Source organism: Procambarus clarkii, chromosome 64 (genome assembly GCF_040958095.1).
Source record: "Procambarus clarkii isolate CNS0578487 chromosome 64, FALCON_Pclarkii_2.0, whole genome shotgun sequence".
NCBI classification, from domain to species: Eukaryota; Metazoa; Arthropoda; class Malacostraca; order Decapoda; family Cambaridae; genus Procambarus; species Procambarus clarkii.
In genome coordinates this window covers 6099990-6115872 of record NC_091213.1, presented here as the reverse complement: position 1 = coordinate 6115872, position 15883 = coordinate 6099990, and the positions used below count along the sequence as shown (strand labels likewise).

The 15883-nt window shown below is 48.2% G+C and overlaps 1 protein-coding gene across 8 annotated transcripts in view; it reads left to right on the top strand.

Moving 5' to 3' along the window:
• LOC123768916 (Ankyrin repeat-rich membrane spanning) overlaps nt 1–15883 on the top strand; it is an 866672-nt gene that overhangs the window by 723181 nt on the left and 127608 nt on the right. Inside the window, exon 1 of one of the 8 annotated variants that reach the window (XM_069309131.1) lies at nt 9206–11567. The exons of the other annotated variants lie outside the window; for them this stretch is intronic. Within the exon in view, the coding sequence (XP_069165232.1) occupies nt 9582–11567 (1986 nt within the window). The 5' untranslated portion in view covers nt 9206–9581. Of the gene's footprint in view, nt 1–9205; nt 11568–15883 lie in introns of those variants that run through there. 8 annotated transcript variants of the gene reach the window in all.

Below are 15883 nucleotides of genomic sequence, written 5' to 3'. Positions count from 1 at the left end.
AAACCCGCTGGGTTGTTCATCCTGTCACTTGTACCCAGACACAGCTGGGACTTGCTTAACTGTCTCAAGTGAACAGCTCCTCAAACAAGAAGAGTAACATCTATCAACCCTTAAAATCTTACGTTATCTTGGGGGTGCAAAATGGGGGAATCTTTTAAGAACAGTATCAATATTTGACAAATAGTGTTTTCCTAACTCAAACAATGTGGGGTTTATTATTCTACACATATGCCTAATGTCTCTCAGGTGTTCACATTCATGTAGATAGTGGTCAAGGCGGTGTCCATCACTCACCACAGATTCTCCAACTCCTCTGCTCAACTGTTGTTTCCATTCCGTATCTCCATGGATATTTGTATCCAAGACGGATTCTCGCTATTACTGATTCTCTCCCTCGTCCTCCCCGCGAGGGAGAGAATCCATAATGATTGGGATTGCCAGCTGCAACCATGTTGTACCATCGTACAGATTCACTGGTTTGTGCATCTATCCTCCTGTCTGCCTGTGTTGGCTGTGGTTTCCTGTGTTGACCTATAGGAACCCCTCGAGTCAGTCAGGCGGACAGCCCGCCTGCTTTCATAACCCTGGCGCTATTTCGCATTTCTAAATTTCCTTCACCTATGCCTCTCCCCCCCCCCCCCCTTCCCCACCAACCACTTGGGCTGGACGGTAGAGCGACGGTCTTGCTTCCTGCAGGTCGGCGTTCCATCCCCGACCGTCCACAAGTGGTTGGGCACCATTCCTTCCTCCCCCCCCCCCCCACCGTCCCATCCCAAATCCCTATCCTGGCCCCTTTCCCAGTGCTATATAGTCGTAATGGCTTGGCGCTTTCCCCCTGATACTTCCCCTCCCCCCCTGGTAGGTACTCAATACTCCTTGCTACTGATATACAGCAGGTGAAGGTGGAGGAGAGACTATATATGGGCTATGTCCTTAACCCATAAATTTGCACCGCTCCTGTGCCAGGTAAGTTACGGGCTCACCATAGCCCGTGCTACTTGGAACTTGTTCCTAGTAGCTGAATCTATAACAACAACAGCCCATAAATGTGTGTGTGTGTGTGTGTGTGTGGATAATTTCATGCAGTGAACCAGCTAGTGTTGCGGTGGGATCCGTTTTACCCGAAGCTTTGCGTAATGTTTTCAGTCACCGTGGTGCAGTGGTAAGACACTCGCCTGGCGTTCCGCGAGCGCTATGTCATGGGTTCGTATCCTGGCCGGGGAGGATTTACTGGGCGCAAATCCTTAACTGTTGCCTCTGTTTAACTCAACAGTAAAATGGGTACTTGGTTGTAACAACGATTCTTCGCGGCGGGGATCGTATTCCAGGGACCTGCCCGAAACGCTACGCGTACTAGTGGCTCTACAACAATGTAACAACTCTTCTATATATCTCATGTTGTCACCTGACGACACATTGGAGCACCGCTGGCTGACTACACCCACAGAACCAGTCCGCAAGTTGAATGACTTGTTGATGAAGCAATGTTAGATTTGCATGATGGTTCAACCCGTCCTCTCAAGGTTTCCCGACATCATCAACTCTTGAAACCCTGTGCAGGTATGCTCCACGTATGAGGGGAGACTGGAGGCAACGTAGACGGTTCCATGTTTCTCTACACGCCTTCATATGAACAAATCCACAAGGGCCGTGACGAGGATTCGAACCTGCGTCCGGGAGCATCCCAGACACTGCCTTAATCGACTGAGCTACGACAGGGTTAAAAGGGTTGAAACCAAAGTTCTACTGAACTTACTGGATCTCGTGTGACGCCTTTATATCCTCGTACTACATATCCTACTTGATCACACCAGACAATCTTGGAATGCACAAATCTTGGTTCATACTAGAGAGTTTGTATTTGTTGGCTCTTTGGTCCCGCAGTTGGCTCTCAACTGTTTCTAACTACTACTACAACTACTACCCCCCCCCCCCACATCACACACACCCCAGGAAGCAGCCCGTGACAGCTGACTAACACCCAGGTACCTATTTACTGCTAGGTAACAGGGGCAGAGGGTGAAAGAAACTGCCCATTGTTTCTCCCCGGCGCCCGGGATCGAACCTGGGACCACAGGATCACGTGTTCAGCGTGCCGTCTGCTCGGCCACCGGCTCCCCGTGGCGTGTGTGTGTACGCCTGCGTGCCAGGCGTACAATCCTGGCACTGGTTGCTCCTGGCACCCGGCGCCACAGTGTTGATATTGGTACAGTGGTGTGAACATCTTCCCCTCACTCCTGTGGTGTCCTCACTCGCCCCCCTTACTCGTGCACTCACATACTCCCCCCTTCCCTTACTTAACCCCCCCTCTTACCTGCTTAAGTGCTGCTCAACCTCTCCCTTAACGGATGGGAGACATCTCCCGTCACGCAGGGTGCAGTCGCACCTCCACAGATCTCCAGTATCAGCTCTTGATACTGGTAATGGCTCAAAAGGGCCACCACTTACGGGCTATTCATGCCCATGCCACCTTTTGGCTGGCTTAATCTTTATCAATCTCCCTTAACCATCGGCTATCTTAACTATCACTAACAACATTTCCTCCTCACCATAACTGTATTTAGTACTGAACCCGGTAACTAGTATTAATTGAGAGCATTTTATCTATTTTATACGTTACGGGCTCGCCATAGCCCGTGCTACATGGACACTTCGTCCTGAGTAGGTAAATCTTTAACATCTATTTTATTTTTATATACAAGGTAGAGTGGGTCTATGAGCACCGACCATTGGTGTTACGACATTCTTGTGACAAATCCACGAGGGCCGTGACGAGGATTCGAACCTGCGTCTGAGAGCATCCCAGACGCTGCCTTTAATTCTTGCGACGCCGCTAACAGGCTTAGCGTTTCTGGCAGGTCATAACTGACAAGCTTCGTGACCTTTACAATTGATCCCGAGGTGACCTGGGCCCTTAGTTGTAGCCTGATTGGTGGATCTTTATTGTCTACTGGTGACTGCTAGACGCTGCTTCCAGACGCTCCAGCTGTTGCTGATCTTGTCTTAAAGGTCTATATTGTCTTTGCTTGCATTGTTGTGGGGTCAATATTGTCTTTGCTTGCATTGTTGGGGGGTCAATATTGTCTTTGCTTGCATTGTTGGAGGGTCAATATTGTCTTTGCTTGCATTGTTGGGGGTCAATATTGTCTTGCATTGTTGGGGGGTCAATATTGTCTTTGCTTGCATTGTTGGGGGGTCAATATTGTCTTTGCTTGCATTGTTGGGGGGTCAATATTGTCTTTGCTTGCATTGTTGGGGGGTCAATATTGTCTTGCATTGTTGGGGGGTCAATATTGTCTTGCATTGTTGGGGGGTCAATATTGTCTTTGCTTGCATTGTTGGGGGTCAATATTGTCTTTGCTTGCATTGTTGGGGGGTCAATATTGTCTTTGCTTGCATTGTTGTGGGGTCAATATTGTCTTTGCTTGCATTGTTGGGGGGTCAATATTGTCTTTGCTTGCATTGTTGGGGGGTCAATATTGTCTTTGCTTGCATTGTTGGGGGTCAATATTGTCTTGCATTGTTGGGGGGTCAATATTGTCTTGCATTGTTGGGGGGTCAATATTGTATTTGCTTGCATTGTTGGGGGGTCAATATTGTCTTTGCTTGCATTGTTGTGGGGTCAATATTGTCTTTGCTTGCATTGTTGGGGGTCAATATTGTCTTTGCTTGCATTGTTGGGGGGTCAATATTGTCTTTAGCCTGACAGCTGAGTGGACAGCGCTTCGGATTCGTAGTCCTGAGGTTCCGGGTTCGATCCCCGGTGGAGGCAGAGACAAATGGGCAAAAATGTTTCTTTCACCCTGATGCCCCCTGTTTACCTAGCAGTAAATAGGTACCTGGGAGTTAGAAAGCTGCTACGGGCTGCTTCCTGGGGGTGGAGGCCTGGTCGAGGACCGGGCCGCGGGGGCACTGAAGCCCCGAAATCATCTCAAGATAACCTTCTAATATTCCTTATTTCTATTATTCTCAGAATGATTAACTTTCACGTTACAAATTGATTTGTGTTTTGTTTACAAACAGTAATCTTGAGAATGCGCAGCGTCTGGCCAGTCTTGGTGTGCTACCTGCACACTCTATAACCAGCACATATTTGTTTCAGATATAGCTACTCAGAACGAAGTGTCCATGTAGCACGGGCTATGGTGAGCCCGTAAACCAGCACATTCTCAAGATAGCCAAACGTCACTTTTGAAGTGGTTTTCAGCACAGTCGAGGTGTACGAACTTGGTCCATCTAACCCTTCGAGGCGATGCTCATTTGTCACAAAGCTTCGCGTTGTTGCGTGTCATTTTACTTAACCGTTCGCTCTGTAATGTTAACATTTAGTATTACGGGTGTATTATACATCTGTATTATACAACTGTATTATATAACAGTCTGGGAACCGAAATACTGCTGTATTACTATCAAAATGTTCACATTGCTACGTGTATCTGTCCAGTTGATGTTGCTGTGGGGTTGCCAGGGGGTGGTGGGGTTGCCAGGGGGTGGTGGGGTTGCCAGGGGGTGGTGGGGTTGCCAGGGGGTGGTGGGGTTGCCAGGGGGTGGTGGGGTTGCCAGGGGGTGGTGGGGTTGCCAGGGGGTGGTGGGGTTGCCAGGGGGTGGTGGGGTTGCAAGGGGGTGGTGGGGTTGCAAGGGGGGTGCTGGGGTTGCAAGGGGGTGCTGGGGTTGCCAGGGGGTGGTGGGGTTGCCAGGGGGTGGTGGGGTTGCCAGGGGGTGGTGCTGGGGTTGCAAGGGGGGTGCTGGGGTTGCAAGGGAGGAGGAGAGGCTGCTAAGGTAATCCGCAGGCAGGTGGGGCGAGGCTAATGGCTGATACGGCCGTTGTCAGTGTATGGCAGGTGTGGTAAGGGTAGGTGGTGTGGTCTGTGGCAGGTGTGGTAAGGGTAGGTGTGGCAGGTGTGGGAAGGGAAGAGGGTAAACGCAGACACTAAAAAAAAAAATTAAGGGAAATGCTTACGCAGACACAATTTTCCCTACACAGAAGGAATAATTTAAACAGGGAGATTGAATAAATCGAGCAGAGACTGAAGCAGTCATATCAGACTGAAGAAAGGCAACTAGAACAGAAAGCAATACAAGAAATATAGAAAAACAAAAATATTTCATCATATGCGAAATCAAAAGCAAAAACCACTGCCAGTATTGAACCTATTCGTACGAGTGAAGGTTCATACACGGAGGATGACAAAGAAATTAGTGAAATCCTAAAAAAAATGATGAGGACATGTTTAGCACTCCAATAAACAGCATGAAAGTGGAAGATCTGGATAACTTTGTGTGATATCCAAGCACCTGTAAATATAACTGATATCAACACGAGTGTGGCAGATTTTGAAAGAGAAATTGACAACATGCCCATGCACTCAGCCCCGGGTCCAGACTCTATGGAATTCAATATTAACTCTACATAGCAGCTGTGTAGAGTTCCCTGAATGATATATTATTTAGGTGTTTCAACGTCTGTTTGCCAGCATCCCGTATTGCCCTGCTTGTGTGCCTGAGGTATTGGTATTTGATAATGTGAATTATGTTAGTAGGTATCCGTCTGTGCTTTGGGAATATCCTGTAGTTCCAATATAAGGTGTTGATTCTTTCTGCTCTTTCTCCTTTTACCCTTTTGTATTATCTTACAGTTGTTGGGGGTTAGTTTGTCGAGGTCTTCCTGCAAGTTGCTGAACTTCTCGGATATTACATTGGTCAATAAGAACAAATCCACAAGGGCCGTGACGAGGATTCGAACCTGCGTCCGGGAGCATCCCAGACACTTGGGATGCTCCTGGACTTCGTAACCCATTTTTCGTCTGGGGTGGGGTGGGGGGGGGGAGGAATCGGCTTTCGTACAGTATCAGCAAAGGGACAAGATTAACGTTTGCCTATTTTGTAATGCGTGTGTGTGTGATCGTTTAGCTGTTTGGGTGTGTGTTATGTCGGCAGTCATTTGTGTGGCACGTGTTTTCATGTGTGAGGTAAATCGGATGGCAGGTGTATGGTGCCATGTGTGTGCCATGTTTTATTTATCATTAACAGGAAAGTGTTTAAAATGTTGGGGTTCCAACGCGCTAAGCGCACAACCTCTCGTGTGCGTGTGTGCGCGTGTGTGTGTGTGTGTGTGTGTGTGTGTGTGTGTGTGTGTGTGTGTGTGTGTGTGTGTGTGTGTGTGTGTGTGTGTGTGTGTGTGTGTGTGTAATTACCTAAGTGTAGTTACAGGATGAGAGCTACGCTCGTGGTGTCCCGTCTTCCCAGCACTCTTTGTCATATAACGCTTTGAAACTACTGACGGTCTTGGCCTCCACCACCTTCTCACCTAACTTGTTCCAACCGTCTACCACTCTGTTTGCGAAAGTGACTTTTCTTATATTTCTTGTGTGTGTGTGTGGTGGGGGGGGGGGGTATATGGTGGCACTGGTGCCAATGCTCAGCCCGGCCTCCTAAGGTAACGTCAAGAAAACGGTAAATTTAAAGTTTCTTAACCTAACCTGAGGACCCAAAACAGAAAACGGGACAGTACGTCTCCTGCAAAGAACGTCGAAATGTGACGTTCTTTGTACGGTACTCTTTGTATTCTTCCCTGTCGAACAGAACACAGAGTAACAGTCAATCAAATTAAATAGTCCAAGCGCAGTTGAAAGCTCTGTACCTCAAGGTACAGTCCTTGCACCACTGCTGTTCCTTATTCTCATATCAGATATAGACAAAAATACAAGTCACAGCTTCGTGTCATCATTTGCAGATGACACAAAAATCAGCATGAAAATTACCTCTGCTGAAGACATTGAAAAACTACAAGCAGATATCAACAAAGTTTTCGACCGGGCAGCAGAAAAGAACATGTTTAACGGTGATAAATTCCAGGTACTCAGGTCCGGCAAAAATGAGGATATGAAACATAGCACAGGGTACAAAACACAATCAAATCTGCCCATAGTAGGAAAGCAGCATATAAAGGATTTGGGAATAATGATGTCTGACGACCTAACGTTTAGGGAGCATAACCAAGCAAGTATTGCGTCAGCCAGGAAAATGATCGGATGGATTACGAGACCCTTCAAATCCAGGGATCCCATCACAATGGTTGTACTCTTCAAGTCACTTGTGTTGTCCCGTCTTGAGTACTGCTCAGTACTCACTTCCCCTTCAGAGCAGGAGAGATTGCTGAAATAGAGGGAATACAGAGAACATATACGGCACGCATAGACGCGATAAAGCACCTAAATTATTGGGATCGTCTCAAAGCTCTCCAAATGTACTCATTAGAAAGGAGACGAGAGAGATACCAAATAATATACACATGGAAAATACTGGAGGGCCAGGTCCCAAATCTGCACAGTAAAATAACAACGTACTGGAGTGAACGATATGGAAGAAAATGCAGAATAGAACCAGTGAAGAGCAGAGGTGCCATAGGCACAATCAGAGAACACTGTATAAACATCAGAGGTCCGCGGTTGTTCAACGTCCTCCCAGCGACTATAAGAAATATTGCCGGAACAACCGTGGACATCTTCAAGAGAAAACTAGATAGTTTCCTCCAAGGAGTGCCGGACCAGCCGGGCTGTGGTGGGTATGTGGGCTTGCGGGCCGCTCCAGGCAACTGCCTGGTGGACCAAACTCTCACAAGTCAAGCCTGGCCTCGGGCCGGGCATGGGGAGTAGAACAACTCCCAGAACCCCATCAACCAGGTATCAACCAACAGCCTGGTGGACCAAACTCTCACAAGTCAAGCCTGGCCTCGGGCCGGGCTTGGGGAGTTGAAGAACTCCCAGAACCCCATCAACCAGGTATCAACCAACAGCCTGGTGGACCAAACTCTCACAAGCCAAGCCTGGCCTCGGGCCGGGCTTGGGGAGTAGAACAACTCCCAGAACCCCATCAACCAGGTATCAACCAACAGCCTGGTGGACCAAACTCTCACAAGTCAAGCCTGGCCTCGGGCCGGGCTTGGGGAGTAGAACAACTCCCAGAACCCCATCAACCAGGTATCAACCAACAGCCTGGTGGACCAAACTCTCACAAGTCAAGCCTGGCCTCGGGCCGGGCTTGGGGAGTAGAACAACTCCCAGAACCCCATCAACCAGGTATCAACCAACAGCCTGGTGGACCAAACTCTCACAAGCCAAGCCTGGCCTCGGGCCGGGCTTGGGGAGTAGAACAACTCCCAGAACCCCATCAACCAGGTATCAACCAACAGCCTGGTGGACCAAACTCTCACAAGTCAAGCCTGGCCTCGGGCCGGGCTTGGGGCAGTAGAAGAACTCCCAGAACCCCATCAACCAGGTATCAACCAACAGCCTGGTGGACCAAACTCTCACAAGTCAAGCCTGGCCTCGGGCCGGGCTTGGGGAGTAGAACAACTCCCAGAACCCCATCAACCAGGTATCAACCAACAGCCTGGTGGACCAAACTCTCACAAGTCAAGCCTGGCCTCGGGCCGGGCTTGGGGAGTAGAACAACTCCCAGAACCCCATCAACCAGGTACGAGGACAGGTTGGGCAGTGGGCGAGGTGGGGCCGGGACTGTTGTGAATAGCCAACTTGTCCTCTCACAAAGAACGTCGCCTGCGTTACCTAAGGGCAAAAATTGTCATTCTTGAAAACGGAAGCGGCTGGTGAAAGTGACGTACTGTTCCGTTTTCTGTTGTGCCGAAACAAAGCCGTCGTGATTGTTGAAAGATGTACAGGTTTCGTAAGGGGCTGGGTTAATGGTTGATGAATCCTGGCACCCGCCTTATCCACCCACCTTGGCACTGACTCCTGTTATAGTGGTTGATACCTGGTTGATGGGGTTGTGGGAGTTCTTCTACTCCCCCAAAAGAGGACTGGGGTTCGTTACCTGGGTGGGAGGAGTGCGCGGGGGTGTAACAACCTCGCTAACCTTAGTAATTAACGCACCTTCGTTAACACTTAACACACACCTTCCTGTATTATTTATACCAAGTATAAAATGGTAACATTGTTTCCGGTTTATAATTTCAATAATAAATTCATCATATCAGTTCTTATCTAGCGTCTCATTTGCTTTGTTTGTACAGTAATCCTCATTTCCAAATATAGATTTTTTAGGCACTTATACATTGCTTATTATTATAGAGGATGGCAGAAGTAGATCCATCCAATGGGGGTGGTTTTGTTGAGGGAATATCATGACACAGTTGTATTGCCTCTATGACCCAGTAATATTTGTTATTTCATTTTCATGTTTTCAGGCCGTCACCACCCTGCCCTAGCCATACCTCTCATCATCCCCCAATCATTCCACAAGCACAGTCCATTCTCTGCCTGTGATATTGTATATCCTTGTTACTCTGGTCACTGCAGCTCGTAGTTTTGTAGTTCCCGGTAGTTTTGCACCACGGTCCTCCTTTTCCCCAGGCTCGTAGAGACCTTTCAGTTGCCTTTAGTAATGTTTTAGCTGAGGGTAGGCTACCGGATCCTGTTATCCTGATGAGGAGACTCTTCCAGTCTCATAGACAACTTGTGTTCCTTGTCTTACACGAAGTTCTCCGGTTCTGTCAGTCTTCGCTCCGGCGGCATCCGTAAGACGCTGTTTGTCGTGTGTTTTGTGTTTACAAATTTCCCGTGATGGCCGACCGCCTACCACCAACATCGCCTCCGTCAGAGTTTAGTGATGGGGAGGCGACTACATGTCTTCTTAGTACGACATCTACCCTAGACCACCTCGCCCCCACAGCTGGTTATGTCACCCCTCCAACTGTCACCATCACCCCGGCCAGCCCTACGTTAGTGCCCGTCTGCACCCTGCTTGCTTTCTCGTATGTTGACCACTTTCCCGCCTCCTCGACGCTCACCCGTCCCTCTTGCTCGTCACCCAGTGCCTTTACTTCCCCGCACACCTGCACCTCTGTAACGCCCAGCTCCCCACACACCTGTGCCTCTGCGACGCCCAGCTTCCCGCTCACCTATGTCTCGGCCAGCTCCCCACACACCTGTGCCTCTGCGACGCCCAGTTCCCCACACACCTGTGCCTCTGCGACGCCCAGCTCCCCACACACCTGTGCCTCTGCGACGCCCAATTCCCCACACACCTGTGCCTCTGCGACGCCCAGTTCCCCACACACCTGTGCCTCTGCGACGCCCAGCTCCCCACACACCTGCACCTCTGCGTTGCATAATTCCACACCACACACCTACGCTTGTAAAGTACTGGCATCCACACCAGCTTCCACCTGTATAGACTCCATACCCATGTTAGAGCCCACCTCCATACCACTCACGCCTTTGAAAACGCCAATAATGACTCCTACTCGCATAGAACTGCCTTCCTCGGCCAAACACGCCCATGTTCCACCCGCCCCTCTACACCCGCACCCCTACAGCGAGCACCCAACCTCACCAACACTCGTCTACCGTGCGCCACCAATATCACCAGCACATCTTCATAGCGCATTAACACCGTCAACGCACGGAGACTCCTCAGTGCCTAGTCACGGACCGATCACAGCACCAAATCTGTCGGCGTCCGCCTGCACGTCACCCGGCACACCCTTACCGACCTGCACATCACCCGGAACACCCCAACCGACCTGCACATCACCCGGAACACCCCAACCGACCTGCACATCACCCGGAACACCCCAACCGACCTGCACATCACCCGGCACACCCCAACCGACCTGCACATCACCCGGAACACACCTACCGACCTGCACATCACCCGGCACACCCCAACCGACCTGCACATCACCCGGAACACACCTACCGACCTGCACATCACCCGGAACACCAGTACCCGCTTGTTCAAAGCTTACTCCCACTCCGGCCCCTTCTACGGCGTCGCCAACGCCACTCTGCAACTTGTCTGGCTACCAGCCGCCCATGACGGTCATCTGTGTCATTTCGTCGTCTTCTACGACGGTGACAAGCAGTATGTCGTGTGGGTGGTCGTCCCCTCTGATGTCGTCCTGTCCTTCCTCTCCCTCGTCCTGTTGCTCCTCCGTCATAGCGGAAGCCTTGCCGCTTCCTCTACCTCTGCACCAGACTCTTATTCCCCTTGTTTTCCCTTCCTTGGCCTCGCCGGGACCAACGTCTCCGTCCCCGCCCACGCCTCCGCCCACACCGTTGCTTATACCCGCCCCTTCGTCCACCATACCAATCATATACCTTCGCAAGAACACTCCGGAGACTTCACCAGCGGCCTCTCCGCCCGCTTCACCCTCAGAACCATATAAATGTTTGCCATCACTGCCCACAACCCCTTCCCCGCCCATAAACGCCCACCCCTCCAAGTACCACGTGGCTTGCCCCACGCCCACCTCTGAGATGGATCCTAATGACTCCGTGGATCTGCCTGACACTGGCGACGACGACGGCGATGACGAGGAGACGAGCCAGAGTGGGGGCTGCGTGGGTGGACTTGCCCGTCGGGTGTCGCACCACTCCCCTCTGCTCATTCCCGCCCCTGAACAGCACCAACGACGTGCTTCTCTGCTCTCCACGCTCTCTGTGTCTCCCAGCACCGGGCGACGCCCGTCTCTTGTATCATTGCTGAGCGTCTCGCCATCTATTGCCGCTCGCCGTTTCTCCTTCAACATCGGTGCCCAGTTCCGGGTAGGCTCATAGCTGCCCCGTTTGGGCCGCTGCTATTGCTGCCCCAACTAACTTGCACCTCAGCTGCCGAGCTTACACGTAGAACAAGTTGACCTCCCATACAGAAATCCAATAGACAATTTGCACGATAGTTGTCGCAATAGTTGTATGAGCTAACAGAAGTAGATTAGTTACCCTAGATAATACTGGCCGTTTTCTGTGGCGTGCAATATGTTTCATTTTCTTTGTTTATGAATTTTTAGCGTATACTCTGTTGGCATGTGTTCTATTTTCAATCTCAATGTAATAATTGAATATATAGCCTAGTAATAATGCAGAATTTTTAGTAAACATTTATCACGATAAAACTTTTTTTTAGCATTTGCTTGTTGAATAAATATTTTATATTTCTCAACTGTAAACGTTTTAAATTTCGGTAGTTTAATAAATCTAGTTTTTTTTTTCTAACAACTTTTAATATAATTAATTACTTAAAATTAAAGTTTTAATCGTAGTAGTAGACTATTTTCATGTTTATATTTTATTCCAAAATATTTATCAATTCGCTTATTTTGTACAAGGCAATAATTTATCACTAGTGATTTCTTGAATACAACATCATCTGTTTAATGGTCAGGGGCCAGATTCACGAAAGCACTTACGCAAACACTTACGAACCTGTACATCTTTTCTCAATCTTTGACGGCTTTGTTTACAATTATTAAACAGTTAATGAGCTCCGAAGCACCAGGAGGCTGTTTATAACAATAACAACAGTTGATTGGCAAGTTTTCATGCTTGTAAACTGTTTAATAAATGTAACCAAAGCCGTCAAAGGTTGAGGAAAGATGTACACGTTCGTAAGTGCTAGCGTAACTGCTTTCGTGAATCTGGCCCCAGATTTTGAAACCAGGGTCAAAATATTGCAGTTAGGACGCATCCATAGATTAATGGAGCTTACACAACGGTAAAAAAAGGGATTAGAATCACCTTCGTAATTTGTTTTATTAATATATTTCAGTTAGATTAACAGTCTCCGTGGTGTAGTGGTAAGACACTCGCCTGGCGTTCCGCGAGCGCTATGTCATGGGTTCGTATCCTGGCCGGGGAGGATTTACTGGGCGCAATTCCTTAACTGTAGCCTCTGTTTAACGCAACAGTAAAATGTGTACTTGGATGAAAAAACGATTCTTCGCGGCAGGGGATCGTATTCCAGGGACCATAGGATTAAGGACTTGCCCGAAACACTACGCGTACTAGTGGCTCTACAACCATGTAACAACTCTTCTATATATCTCAAAAAAAAAAAAAAAAAAAAAAAAAATATATATACAATAATTCTTACATTCTTGTACAGCCAGCAGCAGGTGTAGGGTTCCGGGCAGGTCCTTAATACTACGTTCCCTGGAATACGACCCGCTAAATAGTTTTACAACCGGGTATCTCTTATACTGTTGGGTGAACAGAGGCAACAGTTAAGGATTGGCGCCCAGTCAATCCTATAAAGTCTTTGAGAACCAGAGCAAATACCATCATTCACACAGGGCTGAGTGGACAGCGCTCTGGGGTTGTAGTCTTATGGGCCCGGGTTCGATCCCTGGCAGAGGCAGGAGTAAATGGGGCAGTCTTTCACCCTGATGCCTCTATTCACCTAGCAATAAATACATTAAATACCTGGGAGTTAGACAGCTGCCACGGGCTGCTTTCTGGGAATGTGCGTGTGTTAGCTGTTGTAGACATGATAGAGGAAGAATAAATTGGTTAGAAAAGCAGAGTCCGAGAGCTAATAGCTCGATTCTGCAGATACAAATAATACATAGTAAATACATAAATCTATCTACTTGCCTTGTAATTCTCAGCAGTGCCACCTAAGATGGCACTGCTGACCCCCCCCTATGCCCCTGTTACCTAGCAGTAAAATAGGTACCTGGGTGTTAGTCAGCTGTCACGGGCTGCTTCCTGGGGGTGGAGGGCTGGTCGAGGACCGGGCCGCGGGGGCACTAAAGCCCCGAAATCATCTCAAGATAACCCCCCCCTAACCCCCCAGGACGTAACCCCACAAAAATTGCCCTAATTGCTGGGTGCCTATTTACGGCTAGGTGAACGGGTGCATTAGGTGAACCGAAATCATTTCTGTCCCGCCCGGGAAATAGAACGCGGGCATCTCTGATATTTCGAGTCGAGAACGGAGCCAGGTGTACAGCGAAGGGAAGTAGATTTGTGAAGACTAGTATGGTATGGAGAGCACAACGATTGGACATGTTTAACATTGGGAACACAACGATTGGACATGTTTAACATGTTAGGCCTATCTTATTCTTATTATCATTAGGTAGAATACCTAGACCAAGCCAGGCTGCAGAGTTGATCATAGAAATGGGGGTAAAGGGTGGGGGGAGGGGGAATCATATGGACCATCTCGATCACTGAGGAAAGGGAACTGAGCGAGAATAGGCCGTTCCATTTACTCACTAGAGGGCAGGTAGTTAACTCTAACGTTATGCAGTTTAAGAATAAGATAGGCTTATTCTTCAATGACTCCTTGCAACAAGCGGGGATGAACTGAAATGGTGGGACTCAGGAGCTGAAGCTCGACTCTGCATACACAATTAGGTAGGGGTATAATCAATCCCGTTCCTCCACACATATTCATGAGTCATTTTGAGGCAATGGGGGAAGAGATTGATTGATTGATAAAGATTAAGCCACCCAAAAGGTGGCACGGGCATGAATAGCCCGTAAATGGTGGCCCTTTTGAGCCATTACCAGTATCAAGAGCTGATACTGGAGATCTGTGGAGGTGCGACTGCACCCTGCGTGACGGGAGATGTCTCCCGTGGGGGAAGAGACAGCCATTACGACTATATAGCACTGGGAAGGGGTCAGGATAAGGATGGGACGGTGGGAAAAGAATGGTGCCCAACCACTCACTTGGACGGTCGGGGATTGAACGCAGACCTGCATGAAGCGAGTCCGTCCCTCTACCGTCCAGCCCAAGTGGTTTGGTTGAGTCAGTGGAATGACTTGAACTCGCGACCTGGTGATTCCCAAACGCCTGCCTTAACCGACTCAGCCATGATGGTACGTAAGTTGACCAACCCTCAACTCGACAAAGTTCTCCGGAAAGTTCTGGAGGCCCCGAATTAGGGCCCAACCTTACGGGTTATTCATGCCCGTGCCACCTCTTGGGTGGCTTAACTACTTCAGTCAGTCAGGCGGGGACCCAACCAGGTTTTTACAGCCAATCAGATCACCAGGTCGCTAGTTTAAGCCCCTCAGTTGCCTCAATCGTTTTCATTGACTTATCATGCCATATTGATAGCAATGCGATACAAATTTATATATACAGTAAATATATTCATATTTACTGTATTTAACATAGCCTTCCCGGTCTGGTGCTTTCTTTTGATAATTACTTTACTGTATTTAACGATTTGGAATTCATGAATTAGCCAATATTAATTGTGGTCTTATTGTAGAGAAATGGAGCCCTAGTTCGTCAACACTTACAAGCACAAATATTAACAATTTAAGTTTATCATTTTGACAGTCCAGTCAAATGCTAGGCCTTCATTATAATCATTGTAACTAACAGAGGTGTTTGGTAGGGCTGACAAGGCATCATTCCACACGAGGGAAGTAAGCCAAGGTAGCCTAATCTTGATTAGGTAGCCTAATCTAATTTAATCAAGTAGCCTAATCTAATTTATCAGGCTACTGGGAACAAAAGTTGTAAGTAGCGTGAGCTATGATGAGCCCCCTAGTGAACTGACAAACAATAACATACTTGTAGCGTCCTAGATAACGCTACATACCGTCCCCAAAGGCATAACTTTGTCACTGACAAACGATAACTTTGCCACCTCTAGTAGAAACAATAACTTAACGCGGGTGTTTTGAGAGTAACTTTTGGTAACGGTGAATATGTGCGAACAACGATTGTTGATGGGTCACCGTCACCCGTTATTTTAGCGGAGGGGGGGGGGGGTGGTGTACTACGCTATCTAGGTCACATAGGTCAAGTTATCTAGGACGTTACAAGTGTAACGTTATCTAGGAAGCTACAAGTGTGTGTACCACGTTATACGGAATAAAACTTAACCATTTTAACCTGCAACTACTTTAATGATGGAAGTAAACCTGTGGTATGACTGTTTTATATTTGTAATTACTATTTTAACCAAATACGAGTGAATCGTTTCTTTAAAGCTTCAATTATCAGCCTGATGTATCCGATCGATTGTTTTCGTTTCAAGAATATTATCCAGACTCTCAAATTATTGTTTATATTATTGAAGGTTTCTCGCATCTGTATGGTATTAATTTTTTAGATATAT